Below are 15112 nucleotides of genomic sequence, written 5' to 3'. Positions count from 1 at the left end.
GTAGCTAATTTTTTATAATTACTCAATGGAATCCTCAGAATGTACCAGATACCGTGGATTGGTCAGGGCCTTTCCATGGGCACTGGGCTCGTTTCCAGCCTTTCATTTCCAGACCAGAGCTGGCTCGTTTCCAGACCAAAGGGCATGTCTGTCAGTGTCTCCAGAGTCTATGGGGCAAATTGTCAGCAATATATAAAATTTCTTTCTCTACATCCTCACCCATACTTGGTACTCTCATCTAATTTTTGTCCTGCCAGTGGGTGAGAAACCCGATCTTATTATTTCTTTGGGTTTCATTTCACCATTGGAGTTGCCTCTTCTGTGAACTGCCTGTTTACATGCCCTCTTCCTCTACTTGCGTGGTCCCCCCTCCCACCCCCGCCAATTTATAAGATTCTCTGTGTGATGCAAAAAAACCTTATCCCAGTTAGATTTCTTTTTTTTTTTTTGCCCTTTTCAAAATTACACCATAGTGTCTTTGACATAGGAAATTATCAATTTTTTTCCTTAACAAAATCGTTCTTTTTTTTAACGTTTATTTTTTAGGGAGATAAACAGAGCATGAGCAGGAGAGGGGCAGAGAGAGAGGGAGACACAGAATCTGAAGCAGGGTCCAGGCTCCAGGCTGGAGCACAGAGCCCGATGCGGGGCTCGAACTCCCACACCGTGAGGTCATGACCTGAGCCGAAGTCAGATGCTCAACCAACTGAGTCACCCAGCCGTCCCTTAACAAAATCCTTTTAGCCTGAGGTCACAAACATACCCGGTCTTTTCTTCTATTTTAAAGTTGTATTTTTTCACATGCGGTTAGTGCTCCCAGGGAGATTGTTGTGTGGATTAAAACCTAACTTTTCCCCCGTATGAAAACTCTGAATCTTCCAAAGCTTTTACTAAGGAATCTGTTCCTTCCCTGTAATTTTCTAAGTCAGGATTTCCATTGCTGGATACAGGACATAGAGAGCTCGCTCTCGTCTGATGCAGTCCGGGTGACCCCATTGTCACTAGAAGGGCACCACTAAAGGAGTCAGATGAGAAGAGTACTTCCCAGGGGCGCCTGAGTGGCTCAGTCGGATAAGCGTCCGACTTCAGCTCAGGTCATGATCTCATGGTTTGGGGTTTCAAGCCCCACATCGGGCTCTGTGCTGACAGCTCGGAGCCTGGAGCCTGCTTCGGATTCTTTGTCTTCCTCTCTCTCTGCCCCTCCCCGGCTCATGCTCTGTCTCTCTCTCTCTCTCTCTCTCAAAAATAAACATTTTTAAAAAATTTTTGAAAAAGGAGTACTTCCTAAACACTGCTCCAGTCAGAAAGAAAAATAAGGCCAATTAAGTTTATCATAAAGCTAAACTTGTTCCTTTTAAAGGACCATTCTTTTGTACTGTCATCAAACGAGGGTACTAATAATTGGAAGCATTTCATATCTAGATACTTGACAGGTAAAAACTGGTACCTTTATGTCTATTTTCCTTGTTTAAAAAGTGTTCACCGGTCTGTCAGACTAAGTCAGGAAGAGGAGCGTCCGGGCCCCTGTGGCAACCGCAGATCTCACGAAGCGTGCATGACCCAGCTCAGGTCCCCCAAAGGGACCAGTCAACAGTCCTAAAAAAGTCTCTGTTTTAAACTAGGCCCTACCCTGACAAAGGAGCTAACTTTTTCTTCAAATATTGGACGACATGATTTGGACACAAAGAGTAAACAGATTCAGCAATGGATTGAGAAAAAATACAGAGTTCAAATTACTATAAAGAAAGGGAAGAACGTAGAGCCAGAAAATAAAATGGTAAGTGAAAGCAGGTCTGAGAAACTGCTCATTCTGTTTGCTGATCTAAAAGAACAATCGTAGAAAGTCTGGGTAACGTAAAGGCAGAGTAGCTGGCGAATTCTCCCGTGACGGCAGTAGCTTCCCAATTCGCTTTTCAAAACGCAAACATACGCTCCATATACTTTTTCCACTGAAGCGGAAGTATCGTCATGTGAAAACACTGCACTTCGTGATCTAGTGAAAGAGTAATGTATACTCTTCTCTTTGACAAATTGTACGGTATCTAACATTTAAGTAGAAAAACATATTCATTTTTTTAAAGTCTATTTACGATTTATGAACGCCTCTGAGAATTCTTCCATATAAAGTTAAATGGTCTTTGTGAAAAGTTATCAGTTTACACTCCCAGGGTCAGTCTACAGAGTATCTACTTCACTTTTAGAGTCCGAGAACTCAGCAGCTAAACGGCAGCATGGGTCCAGTGGTTTCCACCCTTGTTCATGTTAGAATCACCGAGACCTAGGACCCAGCCCAGCTGATCCTGGATCTCTGAACTGGGTGTGTTTCCCAAATGACTCTGTGAGCGGGTGTTAGGAACCGCACAGGACTGACAGTTGTGGGGATAAGGAGGTCCTCTGCCCATGCCCAAACCCACCGCTCTGTACTTCTCTTTTCCGAGAGGGTAGTTGGAGCCAAACACAGCCCCTCAGGGCCATTGACAGCGGGGATTTTAAACTATCGACTTTTAGTGCGGGAGTATAGTTCCATGGAGTTTGTAAAACTGCCTGGTTATGGTACAGGTTTCAATGACTGCTTAACCAGAAAGGCACACTTTGATTGAGCTGATGACTTAAGTAACGGCAACTCAATCAAGAATGCAGATTTGTATGGGTATTAGAGCATTAGCACTAGAAAGAGTCGAAGACATTGGTTTTAAATTAATCTTTGGCCGTTCTCCCCTTCTAGGAGGAGATATGTAATCAAATACTCCACACTATGCCCGGAATAGCTACCTTCTCAACCCGCCCACAACCTGTTAGGGGAGGGAAAGCTGTAATGTGTGTTCTTCGTCATTTAAGCAAAAAGGAAGAGAATGCACATGGAGAAACCCAAGGAGCCCAGAAAGAGGACCCTTTGAACAAAGAAAATGGAAACAACAGAGAATCAGATGTTGTGCATCCGTGATTTTAATAAAGGAAAATGTGCTTCTGGGAGGAAAGAACTGAGCTGGCTGGTCTGTGGTCCTTTAAGCAAAGCAATCTGGTGTTCAGTTGAGGGTAAGTATCGCGACCGTTGAGAGCACCCTGCCTTCAGTACAGTTCAGTGACTCTCCGTTTGTAGGCAGAGATGAGCTTTGTCCTTGTTTCTTTTTAGGAGGAATGTATCCACTGAGACGAGAGGCCAAACTCCGTTTTTCACGAGACGGTTTTACCTTTGGAAATAAGAAAGCGAGACAATGAGAACGCAGAATCAAACTATCCAACTAACCTAATAGCTGTACCCCCCAACAGGCACCCAGCACCCCCTTAGAAGAAAGTGAAGCCCAGCGATCGCGTTCCCAGTAGAGTAGTTCACACAGCAGTGACGAGCCGAAAGTACCCGAGACTGCATCCGGCTGGGGCACTTTGGGTTTAAAACCCACAGCGGGCCCCAGTTAACTTACTTTGAGGTTCATTTTCTTCTTGTCAGGGTCATGCACAACAGCGTGCCTAGTGAGACTTTGCTACGATGAAGGGAAAAGAAAAAGTTATGTTTTTGAAACGCTGCCATTTGGGTGCCTATTAATATGAGAACTTCACGAGTTCTTTAAATAAACTGTCGACCTTCTTTCTGTTACATACCGTTGAGGGATTTGACCTCTACTTAAAGATTCTCCCACCAGAGCAGAATTCTTCCTCACATCCTACACCTCATCACTACCTTTCCCGAGGACTCAGGTTCGGAATTTAGACAGTCTCGCCGCCCCCCCCCCCCCCCCCGACATGGCTTCTGAGTTGCTTCCTGAGGGGGAGGAGGGGGAGAGCCAGTTCTGGATGAGCTATTCCAGGCTGAAGAAGCTTCCTGTAACTGAATCTAGGCAGCAGCATTCCCAAACACCAACGGAACACCTGACCGGTCTCCCTGCCCTTGATAATGATGCTGACTGCGATCAGCTCCGAGCTCCTGTCGGTTTGCACCCACGCTGGGCCTGCCTCACTTGGGTGTTCCGTCTTAACCATGGCGCACGGCACACGCTTGGAAGAGTACCGTCCAGAGAGCCTGCCGAACCGCACAGGCCCTCCAGTGAGTGTCACGTGCTCACCTGTTCACATCTCACCCAGATCTAGACTAGACTCCAGTCCTACGGTCCCTCATGTCCTGATGCCCACTTCTCAATCCCTAGATGGTGAGTCTAAAAGGACACCTAATAGGCATGTGGTACCACAGGCCACTGGTTCTCAAACGTAGGTACGTAAGAATCACCTGGGAGGTTTGTTAAAACACAAATTACCAGGTCCCATCCCCAGTTTCTGATTCGGGGGCGGGGGGTGGGGGGGTGGTAAGGATATGCATTTCTAGCAAGTTCTCCGGTGATGCGGAAGCTCCCGGTCAAGGGCCACACTTTTGAGAACCACTGGCACGGGTGAATCCGGTTGTTGTGCGGACTTCAGAACCACCCCTGCTGAGGCGAGAGGGGAAGGTCCGGGTCACCCAGCTTTCCCCATCGGCAGGCCCCGGGACACCGTCTTGGGACCCAGGGCTCCCAGGAACCCCGCCGGGAGGCCACCCGTCTAGAGGACCGCGTTTGTGAGGGAGAGTACTTACTTTCATTGCGAACGTTTTGCCACAGCCGGCGTGCTCACAGGTGAATGGGCGCCTTTCCTCGTGAAAAGAGAGAATGTGGCTCTGGAGGTTAAAGACCGTCGTGTAGGTCCTACCACAGCCTTCCCTGGGACACCGGCACACCTCCCTCTCCGGGGCGTGAGTCTTCATATGTTGCTTCAGGTAATCCTTGCGTTTAAAGGTTTTCTGGCAGACTTCACATCTTATGGCCTCTGGTGGAGCAGACACACACTTAACCCATTTCCCCAGGTATCGCCACTCGGGGAAAATGAACGCTGAGCTTGTAAGGCAGGTATTTGGGGCCAAAAAGGTCACGATGATCATAAATCCGAACACCGGCTGCAGTGTCTGTTGCTTGGAAGCCGGTCTCGATGCTCCCACGTGCGGGTATCACGTGGAGTCACTCCATTCCCTTACCAGGGAGCAGGGGTTCTCAGCCTGGTGGCCGTGGGCAGGGGACAAGATGAAGTAGACCCGTGTCCTTCCTCGGCCTCCAGTACAGAAGGCACCGCCTCCCAGACCGCCCCCCCGCCGGAGACTTTCCGGCCGCTAACTGCACGGCGGCTCCTCCCCGACCCAGGACCCCGGCTCCCGTGCGTCTGCCAGGCCACCGAGGTACCAGCTTCACAAACGTCACGGGAACGCCTTTGTCTTAAGGCACATGCCTAGCACTTCACGCTCCAAAACCGTAGGGGCAAATGTCACACTGCGCCACGCACATCTGCCTCACCTCTATGGGCTTCCCTCCTGTGTTTTAGAAGCTCTGTCCACGTTTTTGCCACGAAGGAACATTCTTTTTTGCACACGTAGCCTGTGTAGGAAAAAGCAGACGGGCGCATCGCCTTCTGTGAATATTCAGCGTGAACACCGCTCGTCATCGGAAAGGAAACTTACAAGCCTATACAGTTGCCCTCCTACCTCCCAATACCATTCTGTTCCGTCAGCCGTTGGAGGTGGGAATAAAAACTAAGGCGTGTTTTACAGTAAAACCCTACGATCGCACAGCAAGGCGTTCACTGCACGTAGGGTTTCACCTCAGCAGACTCCACGGAAGGATGCCGTGCCCTCTCCCGCTGTGGTCAGTGAGCTGGGTAGACCGCGCGTGGGCTCCCGGCTGCCGTCACTCCCCGGCCGCTGGCTCACGGTCCCTTCCCTCCCTGCTCTGTGCTTGCCTCTTGTTTTCCTCAGAGCTCTGGGGTCCTCTGCGTTCGCCAGACCACCAACACTGAGTCTCGGTGGTTGTGTGCCCATCCCTGGCCGCCTCAAGTCTTACCACCTGGTGGCTTCTGCACTGCAGAAAAGACTCGGGCTGCGACTAAGGGAGGAAATAAGACCCTGGAGGAAACGCTGCGGACGACAGCGGACATTGTGTAAAGCACCGCAGCTGGAAGAATCAGTCCGGGTAACAGCCAGCCCGTGTTTCACCCACGAGATACCAGAGTGAAACCAAAAGGAGCGAGGCCACCTCTCAGGCTTCACCTACTACTCTCTCGTTTTAAAAAAAACAACCACCCAAAAACATATTCTATACTCAGAAAATCGGAATACAGATACAAAAGCATCCCTCGTGGAAACAGAGAACAGATTCAGGTAACGTAATCCAGTCTTTCTGAAAGAAGTTACGACCTGATTCCTCCGGAACCTCGAACTGTTACCCAAGCCCTGCGAGTGCCAGTAAGGAAAAGAATGACACAGGTCGTGAAGACGTGTAAATGGTGGTGGCGAAGCCAACCTCGGCTGGAGCGCCACTCTCAGAAGTGTAACGCACCGCCAGGCACTCGCGCCGGGCATGAAGCGTTCACTGCCAACGGCGACAAGAGCGGTGCGTGAACAGGCGACAGGCGGGCCTCCGGTCGAGTGCCTAACACCTCGAGCTGTGGCGTGCCGCCCCCGCCTGGACAGTGCCGAGTTTCTCAGCGTGGCCGTGGAACAGAAGAGAAGGCGCTTTCCGCTCAAAGCGTTAGGCCAGCCGGCACGCGTCGCGGTTAGTGTCTACTCAAAGCTGGTGCCACAGGGGCCCCCGTACGCACCCTCGTGGACCTTCCCGTGTCTCTTCAGCCTGCTGCGGGAGGCGAAGTGTTTCCCACATCCCTCATGGGCACACCTGGGCGAACGACACACGAGGCGTGAGCCAATCCGTTTCTGGGGGGCAGCCCCTCAGGGTCGACGTGAACTTCGTCCTTTTCCGCTCCAGAGTCTCTCCCCACGACCAAACCAATCATAAAAAGGAGATTTAAAACTGAGACCGAATCACAGGTGAAATTCAGGTGACTGGCCAGCCTGGAGACAAAATAAACTTAGAGACAAGTGCCAGCACCTTTTTTTTTTTTTTTTTTAAGGATGTGATCAAATTAAATAGTTTTCATCTTTATGCTTCTGAAAAGATACACTGTTTTCCTGGCTACAAAAACACGGGTTGGGTGAACCCCTAAGGCACTGGGCATGGTCTCTGCGAGTTTTAACACCGCGGCCGAGGGCCGGCGTGGCGAGCAGGCAGCGTCAGGTGCACCCGTCTGGTGACCGGTGCAGAGGCACGTCCCAGCTCCGTGCAACAGCCCTCGGTGGCCGCCCACCGGCCCCGCGTGGGCCAGGAGCACCGCCAGCCCGTGCTCCTCAAGACCTCACCGGGTGCTCCTTCGCACCCTCCCCGAGTCCACCCCCGTGTGTCCCGTCGCCGTTCCTGTCCCTCCTGAAGGCCCCTCGCATGCAAGGCCGACAGGCCCGATCGCTGTGGCTCTGTCGGAAGGGACCGCTTCGTGTCTGCACCGTGACATTTCATACGACTGAATAAAGCCACTTCTCAGCGCTCCCTTCAAGCTTAACCACAACTGTACTGATCTCACAAATTATTCTGGAACACGTTAGCTATTTCTTTTAGCAAATAAAAGCCAAATTAAACTTTTGACGTGCCCCCGATATAGACGTGGGCGTTCGCTGCACAGAAAAATGTTAAGACGTGGCTTTAGAACGCTTGTATCCCACCTGTGCATTTCAATCTTTTTTTTTTTTTTTTTTACTTTTTATCTATTTTGAGAAAGAGCGAGAGCACATGCATGAGCTGAGGAGGGGCGGGGAGAGAGAGGGGGAGACAGAGAGAGGGGGGAGGGGGGGAGAGGGAGGGGGAGAGAGGGAGAGAGGGAGGGGGAGAGGGAGGGAGAGAGGGGGAGGGAGGGAGGGAGGGAGGGAGGGAGGGAGAGAGAGAGAGAGAGAGAGAGAGAGAGAGAGAGAGAGAGAGAATCCCCAGCAGGCTCTGCGCTCTCGGCACGGAGCCTGTCCCAGGGCTCAGACTCCTGAACCGTGAGATCATGATCCGAGCTGAAACCAAGAGTCGGACTGAGCCCCCAGGCGCCCCTGTGTGTCAATCATCCTGCCACCTGAAATGCAAGAGACCTCACCCATGTGGAGAACCTACTTGAACAGTGGCTCACTGGTGTGCTGGCACTGATGGGTCCTGAGCTGCTGGTGTTTCTTAAAGGCCTTCTCACACCCTTCAAAAGTGCACTGTTTGATAAAGGTTCGTTAGACTTTGGAAAAAATCAAAGAGTGGTTCACAAGAGAATTCCCTCAGGAGAAACACACCGTGAAGATTTTATACTTGCTGCCTGCTCCCCCCGAGTTACCGTCAAATCCCATGCCAGGAAGCTTTAAAGATTTAACACACTGGAAACAGCAAAACGGTTTCATTTGGGGCAGTCTACCATAATAAACTTCATTAGCCAAAAAAAAAAAAAAAAAGGATGCTTTCAAAATAAGCCATTATTATGATAGCTAGTAGTTGGGCTAAATTCAGGTATCTGCCAGACAAAATCTGGTTGATGAGCCCTTTAGGAACGTTAGACAATAAGCCTAAAAATATGCAGAGAGTTTAAGCATAGAAAATCATTCATACTTACTACATATTGTTTTTGCTGATTTTCATGTTTGCGTTCAAAATGTTTCTTCAAGTTTGATTTTGTGTTGAATTTCTGATCACAGCCACTAGCTGTACAACTGTAAGAAATTGCATAAATCAAAATATTAACAAACCGAGGGAAGAGAAGTTTTAAGATGTATACATCCTCCTCCTTTATAGAAGTACTGTCCAGGGGGCCTGGGTGGCTGTCGGTTGAGCATCTGACTTCGGCTCAGGTCACGATCTCATGGTTCATGGGTTCGGGCCCCATGTCGGGCTCTGCACCAACAGCCCGGAGCCTGGAGCCTCCCTTGGATTCTGTGTCTCCCTCTCCCCGCCCCCCACTTGTGCTCGGTCTCTCTCTCAAAAATAAACAAACATTAAAAAAATTTAAAGAAACTACTGTCCAAAGTACAGTATAAAACAGACTTTAACCAACTCCAAAGCATTAAAGCTGAAGCGTCAGCCTCACTCTGACGGGATTACCAGGGAACGAGATGCGTCTTCACCCAGGCTTCTGAAACCAAGCACGTTCATCACACGTCCTTTATGAGCCGGGCACACAGAAGGTGCAAGACATTACTTCCAAAACCCAAACCTGCTCAGGCTTAACTCCATGTTTAAGCGAAATTGTTTTTTAATTTAGAATCTCAAAACCTTCATTTTGCTTGAAATGTCAAAGTAAATTGCATTTCCAAAGGGAAAAAAAAAAACCCCTCAAAAACACGACTTTTAGCTTCTGTTCAGAGGTAGAAATGGGTATTTAGAGCAAAACCACCAACCATAATGCCCTCTGGCATATCACCAAGCCATCCTAGTTCCCCTTAATGAGTGTTTCTATATCTTGCCCTTGAATTATCCAAATTCTTTGTGAAGTTGTGTTTTAAACGTGTGCTCTTCTTGTGAGTCCTCAGCCTGAGGGACGAAGCAGGACTTCTAGGACGGCCCTAATCTCAGCCATCACGGACCAGTAAACACGGGGTGACACTGCCGGGCGCTGTGCCGTCTACAGGGGGCTGACCGTGAGCGGGGGCAGCGGGAGATCCCACTGGAAGCGTGCGGGAGGCTGCGGCAGAGAACACGACGGACACCAACGGGTGGTGGTTTTGACCCCAGGGACGGAAGGCTGACTTTTAGCTGGGTACACGGTCAACAGAAATAGAACTTTTTCCAGCCTGCCCTGCAATCGGGTGGCCACACGGCTGTTTCTGGCCCATCCGGCTCAACGACCACAAAGTGTCTAAAAGGGGGCACGCCTCTTTTGCGCCTTCGCCCATCCTGGTGGCTGGAACGCCTATGATGGCTGGAACTCCAAAGGTCACCTTGGACCGCGACGTCGAAGCCCCAAGATGAGGACGGCAGTGACAAGTTCCAAGGAGCCCAGGTCCTACTGACTGTGGAACACCCCCAACTGTCCATGTCAGCGTTTCTGTTACACAAGAGAAACAGAGACGGTGTTTGCGTCTCTGTTGTGCTGGGTTTTCTGTCACTCTTGACTTCAATCCTGACACAGGCATTTAACCCAACACCAGTGTGGGGCAAGAGGACAGGGCCCAGAAATGTCCCGACCGGGAGCAAAGAGCAGGCGCAGGGGCACAGAAGACGCGGACAAAGTTGCAGGGTGGTGCACGGACCGGGTTTTATGTCTGAGAGTCAAGCAGATGGGGCAAGATCACAAAAAGGCCAGATCGCAAAGGTCATTTGCACAATATGCTAAGACCCTGGACTTCGTTATGAAAGCAACACTTAAACCCTGCACAGCTTTAAGAAGGGAAGCCGTCTAGAGCAGAGACAACACCATTCAGGTCGGAGTCAAAGCCTGAAATATGACCGCGGCCACGGGGGGAGGGGCAGGGGTCTGACCAGAAGGGACAGAACCTGACGACCCGCCAGCTGCAGAGGACAGCCGCGAGGACGGGGCGTCCAGGGAAGCTGCCTCGCCTTCGCTGAGGGCCATCGGGTGGACAGGGATGCCACCAGCAAGAACGAGGGACAGGAAGGCCGAAGGAAGCAGAGCTCAGGCTGCACTTCAAGAGACTTGGGCCACGTGGAATTAAGAGGCCAGAGAGAGAGCCGGAAGGGAGTAACACCGAGCTGCCCTGTTCCAGAGGGAACCCTCCCTTTCCAATTCACCCTGGGAATCTGTCCAGCCCCAGTTCTTCTTGAAGATCCAGTTTTTTAAGGAGCATACAGTAGCTTAATTCAGAAACCAGGAAGCATGAAAAGGGACACAGCTGCAGGTTTCCTTCCACCCCTCACCCTTGCCTCCTCCCCCCCGGGACTCCCCACTACTCCCAGCCAGGACAGGCGACCTGTTCGGCTTTATACAGATAGAAGCAGATATAAATGCAGATTCTTCCCGCGTTCTTCTCCCTCCTTTTTATGCACAAAAAGGCAGCCCTCTGTCCACTCTTCTGAACTGTGGTCTTTTGATGAATATGCCGTTGGACACTCACTCACGGCTTCACAGACGGTACCTGCATTTGTTTTTCCGGCTGTCTAGGATTCTACCGTGTTGATACACTTTTCAGTCCCTCCTGATGAGCACACGGGTTGATTCCAATGCTGTGCACAGAACCTCATAGCGGCATTTAATTCAGCCACAAGTGTATCTGTAGAATAAATTCCCCGAAGGGAAACTTCTAGGCCAAAGACTCTCCCGGCCCCATTTTCCAGACCACGCTTCGTTACTCTTTGCTGGGCTGGTCGAACCACATTCTGAAATACGTTAAGCTTCACTTAGGGTCATCTGTTTCGGTGATACGCCGTGTGCTTGAACTGAACACGTCTGCCCCCTCAGGACTTTGTCCCGTTCCCGCTGGCCAGCACACTGGTCAGATGGAGGTGGCTCTCCACATGGACAAGGGCAGTGAAGACGATCCCGTGCCAACAGCTGACAGCTCCCCTTCCTCAGACTGTTTGGACCTTAGTGAGACGTGAGACACTTCACATTCGTCATCCTCTTAAAACTGGAAGAAGTGAACTCAGATCATTAGAAAACCTCACTGCTCAAGGAGCTGTCTCATAGAACACACTTGGGATACCAAATTCTAACATCTGCAGGACGTGCCAAACAGCTATTTTTCGACGTGGTCTCCTGGATGTAGCTCTGGGAATCTATAAAGTCGTTACTCTTTTTCCAGTGAAAACTCCGTGTTTTCACGGAACATTTTGTCCAGTGGTTCTCAAAGTGTGGATGCCAGACCAACGGCATCAACATCACCTGAGCCTTTGCTAGAAATGCGAAGTCTCAGGCCCCACCCCATGTCTACTGAATCAGAAATTCCGGGGTGGGATCCAACACTCTGTGTTTTTTCTTAACAAGCTCTCCAGGTGATTCTCACGCTCCCTATATTTGAGACCCGCTACTTTAAAGAAGCCGATTTAAAAGACAAGCAACACCTCCACCCTTTTCAGAGATAATCAGCAACTCCAAGGAAAATACAATTAAGCCTGGTATGGGAGAGGTGAAGCGGCTCGATCTGAAGAAATACAAGATCAGCTATTAAAAGCTCTACTCCTTTATGCTTCTGTCTCTTCTCCCAGCAGCGTATTGGTTCATAAAGACCCTGTTCAATGCAGGGCCAAGAATCTGCCAGGGAACCATGACCCCATCTAGTCTGAGCGGAGTGTTTCTCGAGGAGGGTGTCCCACTTAGTACACACGTTAAAGGGAGGAGAGAGGATGCCAACTTAAGAGGACTTCAGACAGACTCATTCCTGAAGTTCTCACGAGTGACCCACACACCCCTCCTCTCTTCCACACGTTCGAAACCCAGGCTCCTCTTGTACCAGGAAGTGCAAATGAAGGACACTGCACATCCCTGGCCTCACGAGTTAACAATCTACTTTCTTACCAGGTCTGTATGCCAAAAGCAACCTCTTTAAAGGCCGTAAGACTGTTCTCTACTTACACAAATGGCTTTTCCCCAGTGTGAATCAGGACGTGGCGGGTCAGATGGTAGTCCCTGACGAAGGCTTTGCCACACCCTTCACGGTCACAAACAAACGGTCTCTAGCAGGAAGGAAAGAAAAAAATATGTCACTCCTGCCCCAGTCAGTATCTCTGGTACCATTTAAAGACCTAAAACGTGCAGGGGACATTTTAGCCAGGCAGGGACTCTGCCTCCAGGGATGGTTTCCACTGAGTTACACAAAGGCCACAACTGCCTCCCGAAGTCGGTGCAGCAGATCCTGCCCTGTCAGTCACACGCGAACTTAGCGGGTGGCCTTCACGGTAACAGCACCGTTCACGTGCTCCCAACCCGACAGCAAGCGTCCAGAGCAAGCCCCTTACAGATGACTTGTGTGCTGTTAGCATTGGCCGATGTGCACAGATCGCCACCACTGCATGCTTTTATCCGCTGAAAGCCTACGGCAGAGGAAGGTGCGGGTTCCCTCTCATCCCGGACAATCCCAGGGTCTGTGCTAAGAGAAGGCCTGACACACCCATAGGAAAACGCTCGCAGCCTCACTGCGACCACCGCTTGGGACCCAGGAGGTGGGAGGAGGGGGTCTCCATTCTGAACCTACAGGAAAAGTCGAAACACATCCCCCAAATAACCAGTGTGGTTTATTTACCTATGAAAAACATAGCCCCATGGCAGTCCAGGGGGGAGGTACCGAGGCCTCAAATGTCAGTGCTAGTAACAAAGCAAGTAGACTGGAAGACAGAAGAACTGAACTACCAGGGGAAGATCCACAGAATTTTGCACAATATCTGCCATTATTTTTGTTGTCGTCGTTTTTGTTTTAAAGAAAGTGCAATTCATTGAGAGAGGCGCAGCTGAGGGAGGGGGGTGCAGGGCTACCGCTCCCATGCCCCGAGGTCACAATCTGTCCTTCCCCTGGGCCATGGCTCTGGGGGCAATCCACAGAGGGGACAGGAGGCTCACGCTGCCCCAGGGTTTCTCAGAGAGGGACATAGAAGTGACCACGTGCTTCTCTCCCTGGACATACTGGTTTCAGAACCCAGAAGCTGAGGGGCGGAATGGGCAAGAGAAAGGACAGGAAGAGGAACACAACGGCTGCTCCGAGGGGAGCCAGTCACTGGGCAAGACTGCCAGGACAGCTGGTGGCACGGGTAAAGTCCGGGACAGAAAGGTGCAGGGCAAACGGTCCGCGTAGAAAAGAGCTGGAGGAAATGGTCAACCTTCCAATGGCAGAGAGGGTAGGGAGCCATGAGGTCACACGAAGGCACGGCCCGGAAGTTAGGTAGGTTTGGGAGCAAAGGCGGGGGCTGCGGGTCCCTGGATTAAGAAGTAAAGGGCTTTATAGCTGAGGCAGTGTCAGCTGGGAACTGACACTGGGAAACTGGGCAGGTTCCCTGGCCTCCATGAGCTTCCCTTTCCCCAACTGCCATCTTCCAAAGGCTTCCTACTGCCCTCAAAAGAAAACCCAAACTCCAAACCCTATTTGCACCCTGGCCTACAAATGATCCCACCACACCTGCTTCTCCGACCTCCTCTTATACGGCCCCCAACTCGATCACAATCACAGGTCCTTTTGCAGTTTCTTTCCACCGGGACTGTCTTCCCTTGTGTCTTCCCGGTTGGATCCCTTCCTTCTCATTCAGGTCAAAAGAGACCTTTCCTGACCATCCTCCAGGAGCCCTCAATTTACTGCGTCTCATCCCTACTTACTCCTTTGTCCCCATTCAAGGACAAGGTCGGTGACAGCAGGAGCCTTTTGTTTTGTCGACTACTCCCATCAGAGCTAAAAAGGTACTGAATTGTGAAGGAATGAACGCATGCTGCTTGCACAACCGCCAGTACTAAGACGTTAGCCCCCCGCCCCCCCCCCCCCCCGTTCCAACTCCAGTTCCAGGAGGCCAGGGATTAAGGCAGGTGTCTGCTGGGGGTCGAGGGCGTAGAAAGCATGCGAGTAAATGAATCCTTCCTCTGCACCTATTTACAGATTATCAGGAGACGGTGACGGACCAAGCCTCAAGATCAAAGGAGAAGCAGCGGCTCAGGGTGCTTGGAGCCCATGGCAAGGCTGTCTTTGGTTCTCAGAACTTGTCTATCTCTCCTCGGCTGCTCCCTAACCTAAGGCAGAGCTGGTTCGCCTCTGTGATCCAGGCTGCCAAGACTGCATAGGTCTCGCACAGGCTTGTGCAGCCACACGCTGCCCCGGGGCCTCTGGGACACAGCCCAGCTGGCGGGCCACCCCATCCCGAGTCCCCGGGCCCGGACGCCACACCCCTCCGTGGCCGGGCCGGCGGCCCCGTTACCTCCCCCGTGTGCTTGCACAGGTGCGCGTCTAGCTTCCACGCCTTGTTGTAATTGGCGTCGCAATCGGGGAAGGAACAGATGAACCTCCTACTGAGCGCGGAGGGCGGCGGGGCGGGGCTCTCGCCCGCCGCGGTGAAGGCGTCGGCGATGGTCAGGGATGACACCGCCTCGGCGACCGAGGCCTGCGGCTCCAGGACGCCTCAGCGGGCGCTCAGCCACGTGCCGAGCCACGGGCGACGAACGGCTGCGCGCGGCCGCCGCCGGACCCCGCTCCTTCCACTCCCGGAGGCTCCCACGCGCGACGCCGCCGGACTTCCGGGAGCACGACCCCGGAGAGGCGGAACTGGAGCGCCGGCGCGCGCGCGCACAACAGGCCCCGCCCCGCGCCGGCGCCGCATTTGCGCAT

At 51.7% G+C, this 15112-nt stretch overlaps 2 protein-coding genes across 5 annotated transcripts in view; one reads left to right on the top strand and one right to left on the bottom strand.

The window, feature by feature from the left end:
* The window catches only part of MTIF3 (mitochondrial translational initiation factor 3), a 17860-nt gene extending 14263 nt beyond the window's left edge, over positions 1–3597 (top strand). For all 4 annotated transcript variants that reach the window (XM_015083734.3, XM_015083735.3, XM_015083733.3 and 1 more), the window contains 3 exons: positions 1623–1777; positions 2726–3036; positions 3134–3597. In XM_015083734.3, coding sequence (XP_014939220.1) covers positions 1623–1777; positions 2726–2944 — 374 coding nt within the window. In that variant the 3' untranslated portion in view covers positions 2945–3036; positions 3134–3597. The remainder of the gene's footprint in view (positions 1–1622; positions 1778–2725; positions 3037–3133) is intronic.
* Positions 2929–15112, bottom strand: GTF3A (general transcription factor IIIA). The gene is made up of 10 exons (XM_053223889.1): positions 15007–15112; positions 14706–14905; positions 12388–12488; positions 8476–8572; positions 7995–8083; positions 6613–6686; positions 5313–5393; positions 4565–4794; positions 3423–3482; positions 2929–3191 (listed from the first exon to the last, which is right to left on the bottom strand). The coding sequence occupies exons 1-10, from the start codon at positions 15110–15112 to the stop codon at positions 3027–3029; spliced, it is 1203 nt and encodes a 400-aa protein (XP_053079864.1). The 3' UTR covers positions 2929–3026.

The sequence above is a fragment of the Acinonyx jubatus genome, chromosome A1 (genome assembly GCF_027475565.1).
Source record: "Acinonyx jubatus isolate Ajub_Pintada_27869175 chromosome A1, VMU_Ajub_asm_v1.0, whole genome shotgun sequence".
Taxonomy (NCBI): domain Eukaryota; kingdom Metazoa; phylum Chordata; class Mammalia; order Carnivora; family Felidae; genus Acinonyx; species Acinonyx jubatus.
The sequence above is the reverse complement of the archived record's forward strand: the minus strand, read 5'-3'. Positions and strand labels throughout refer to the sequence as shown.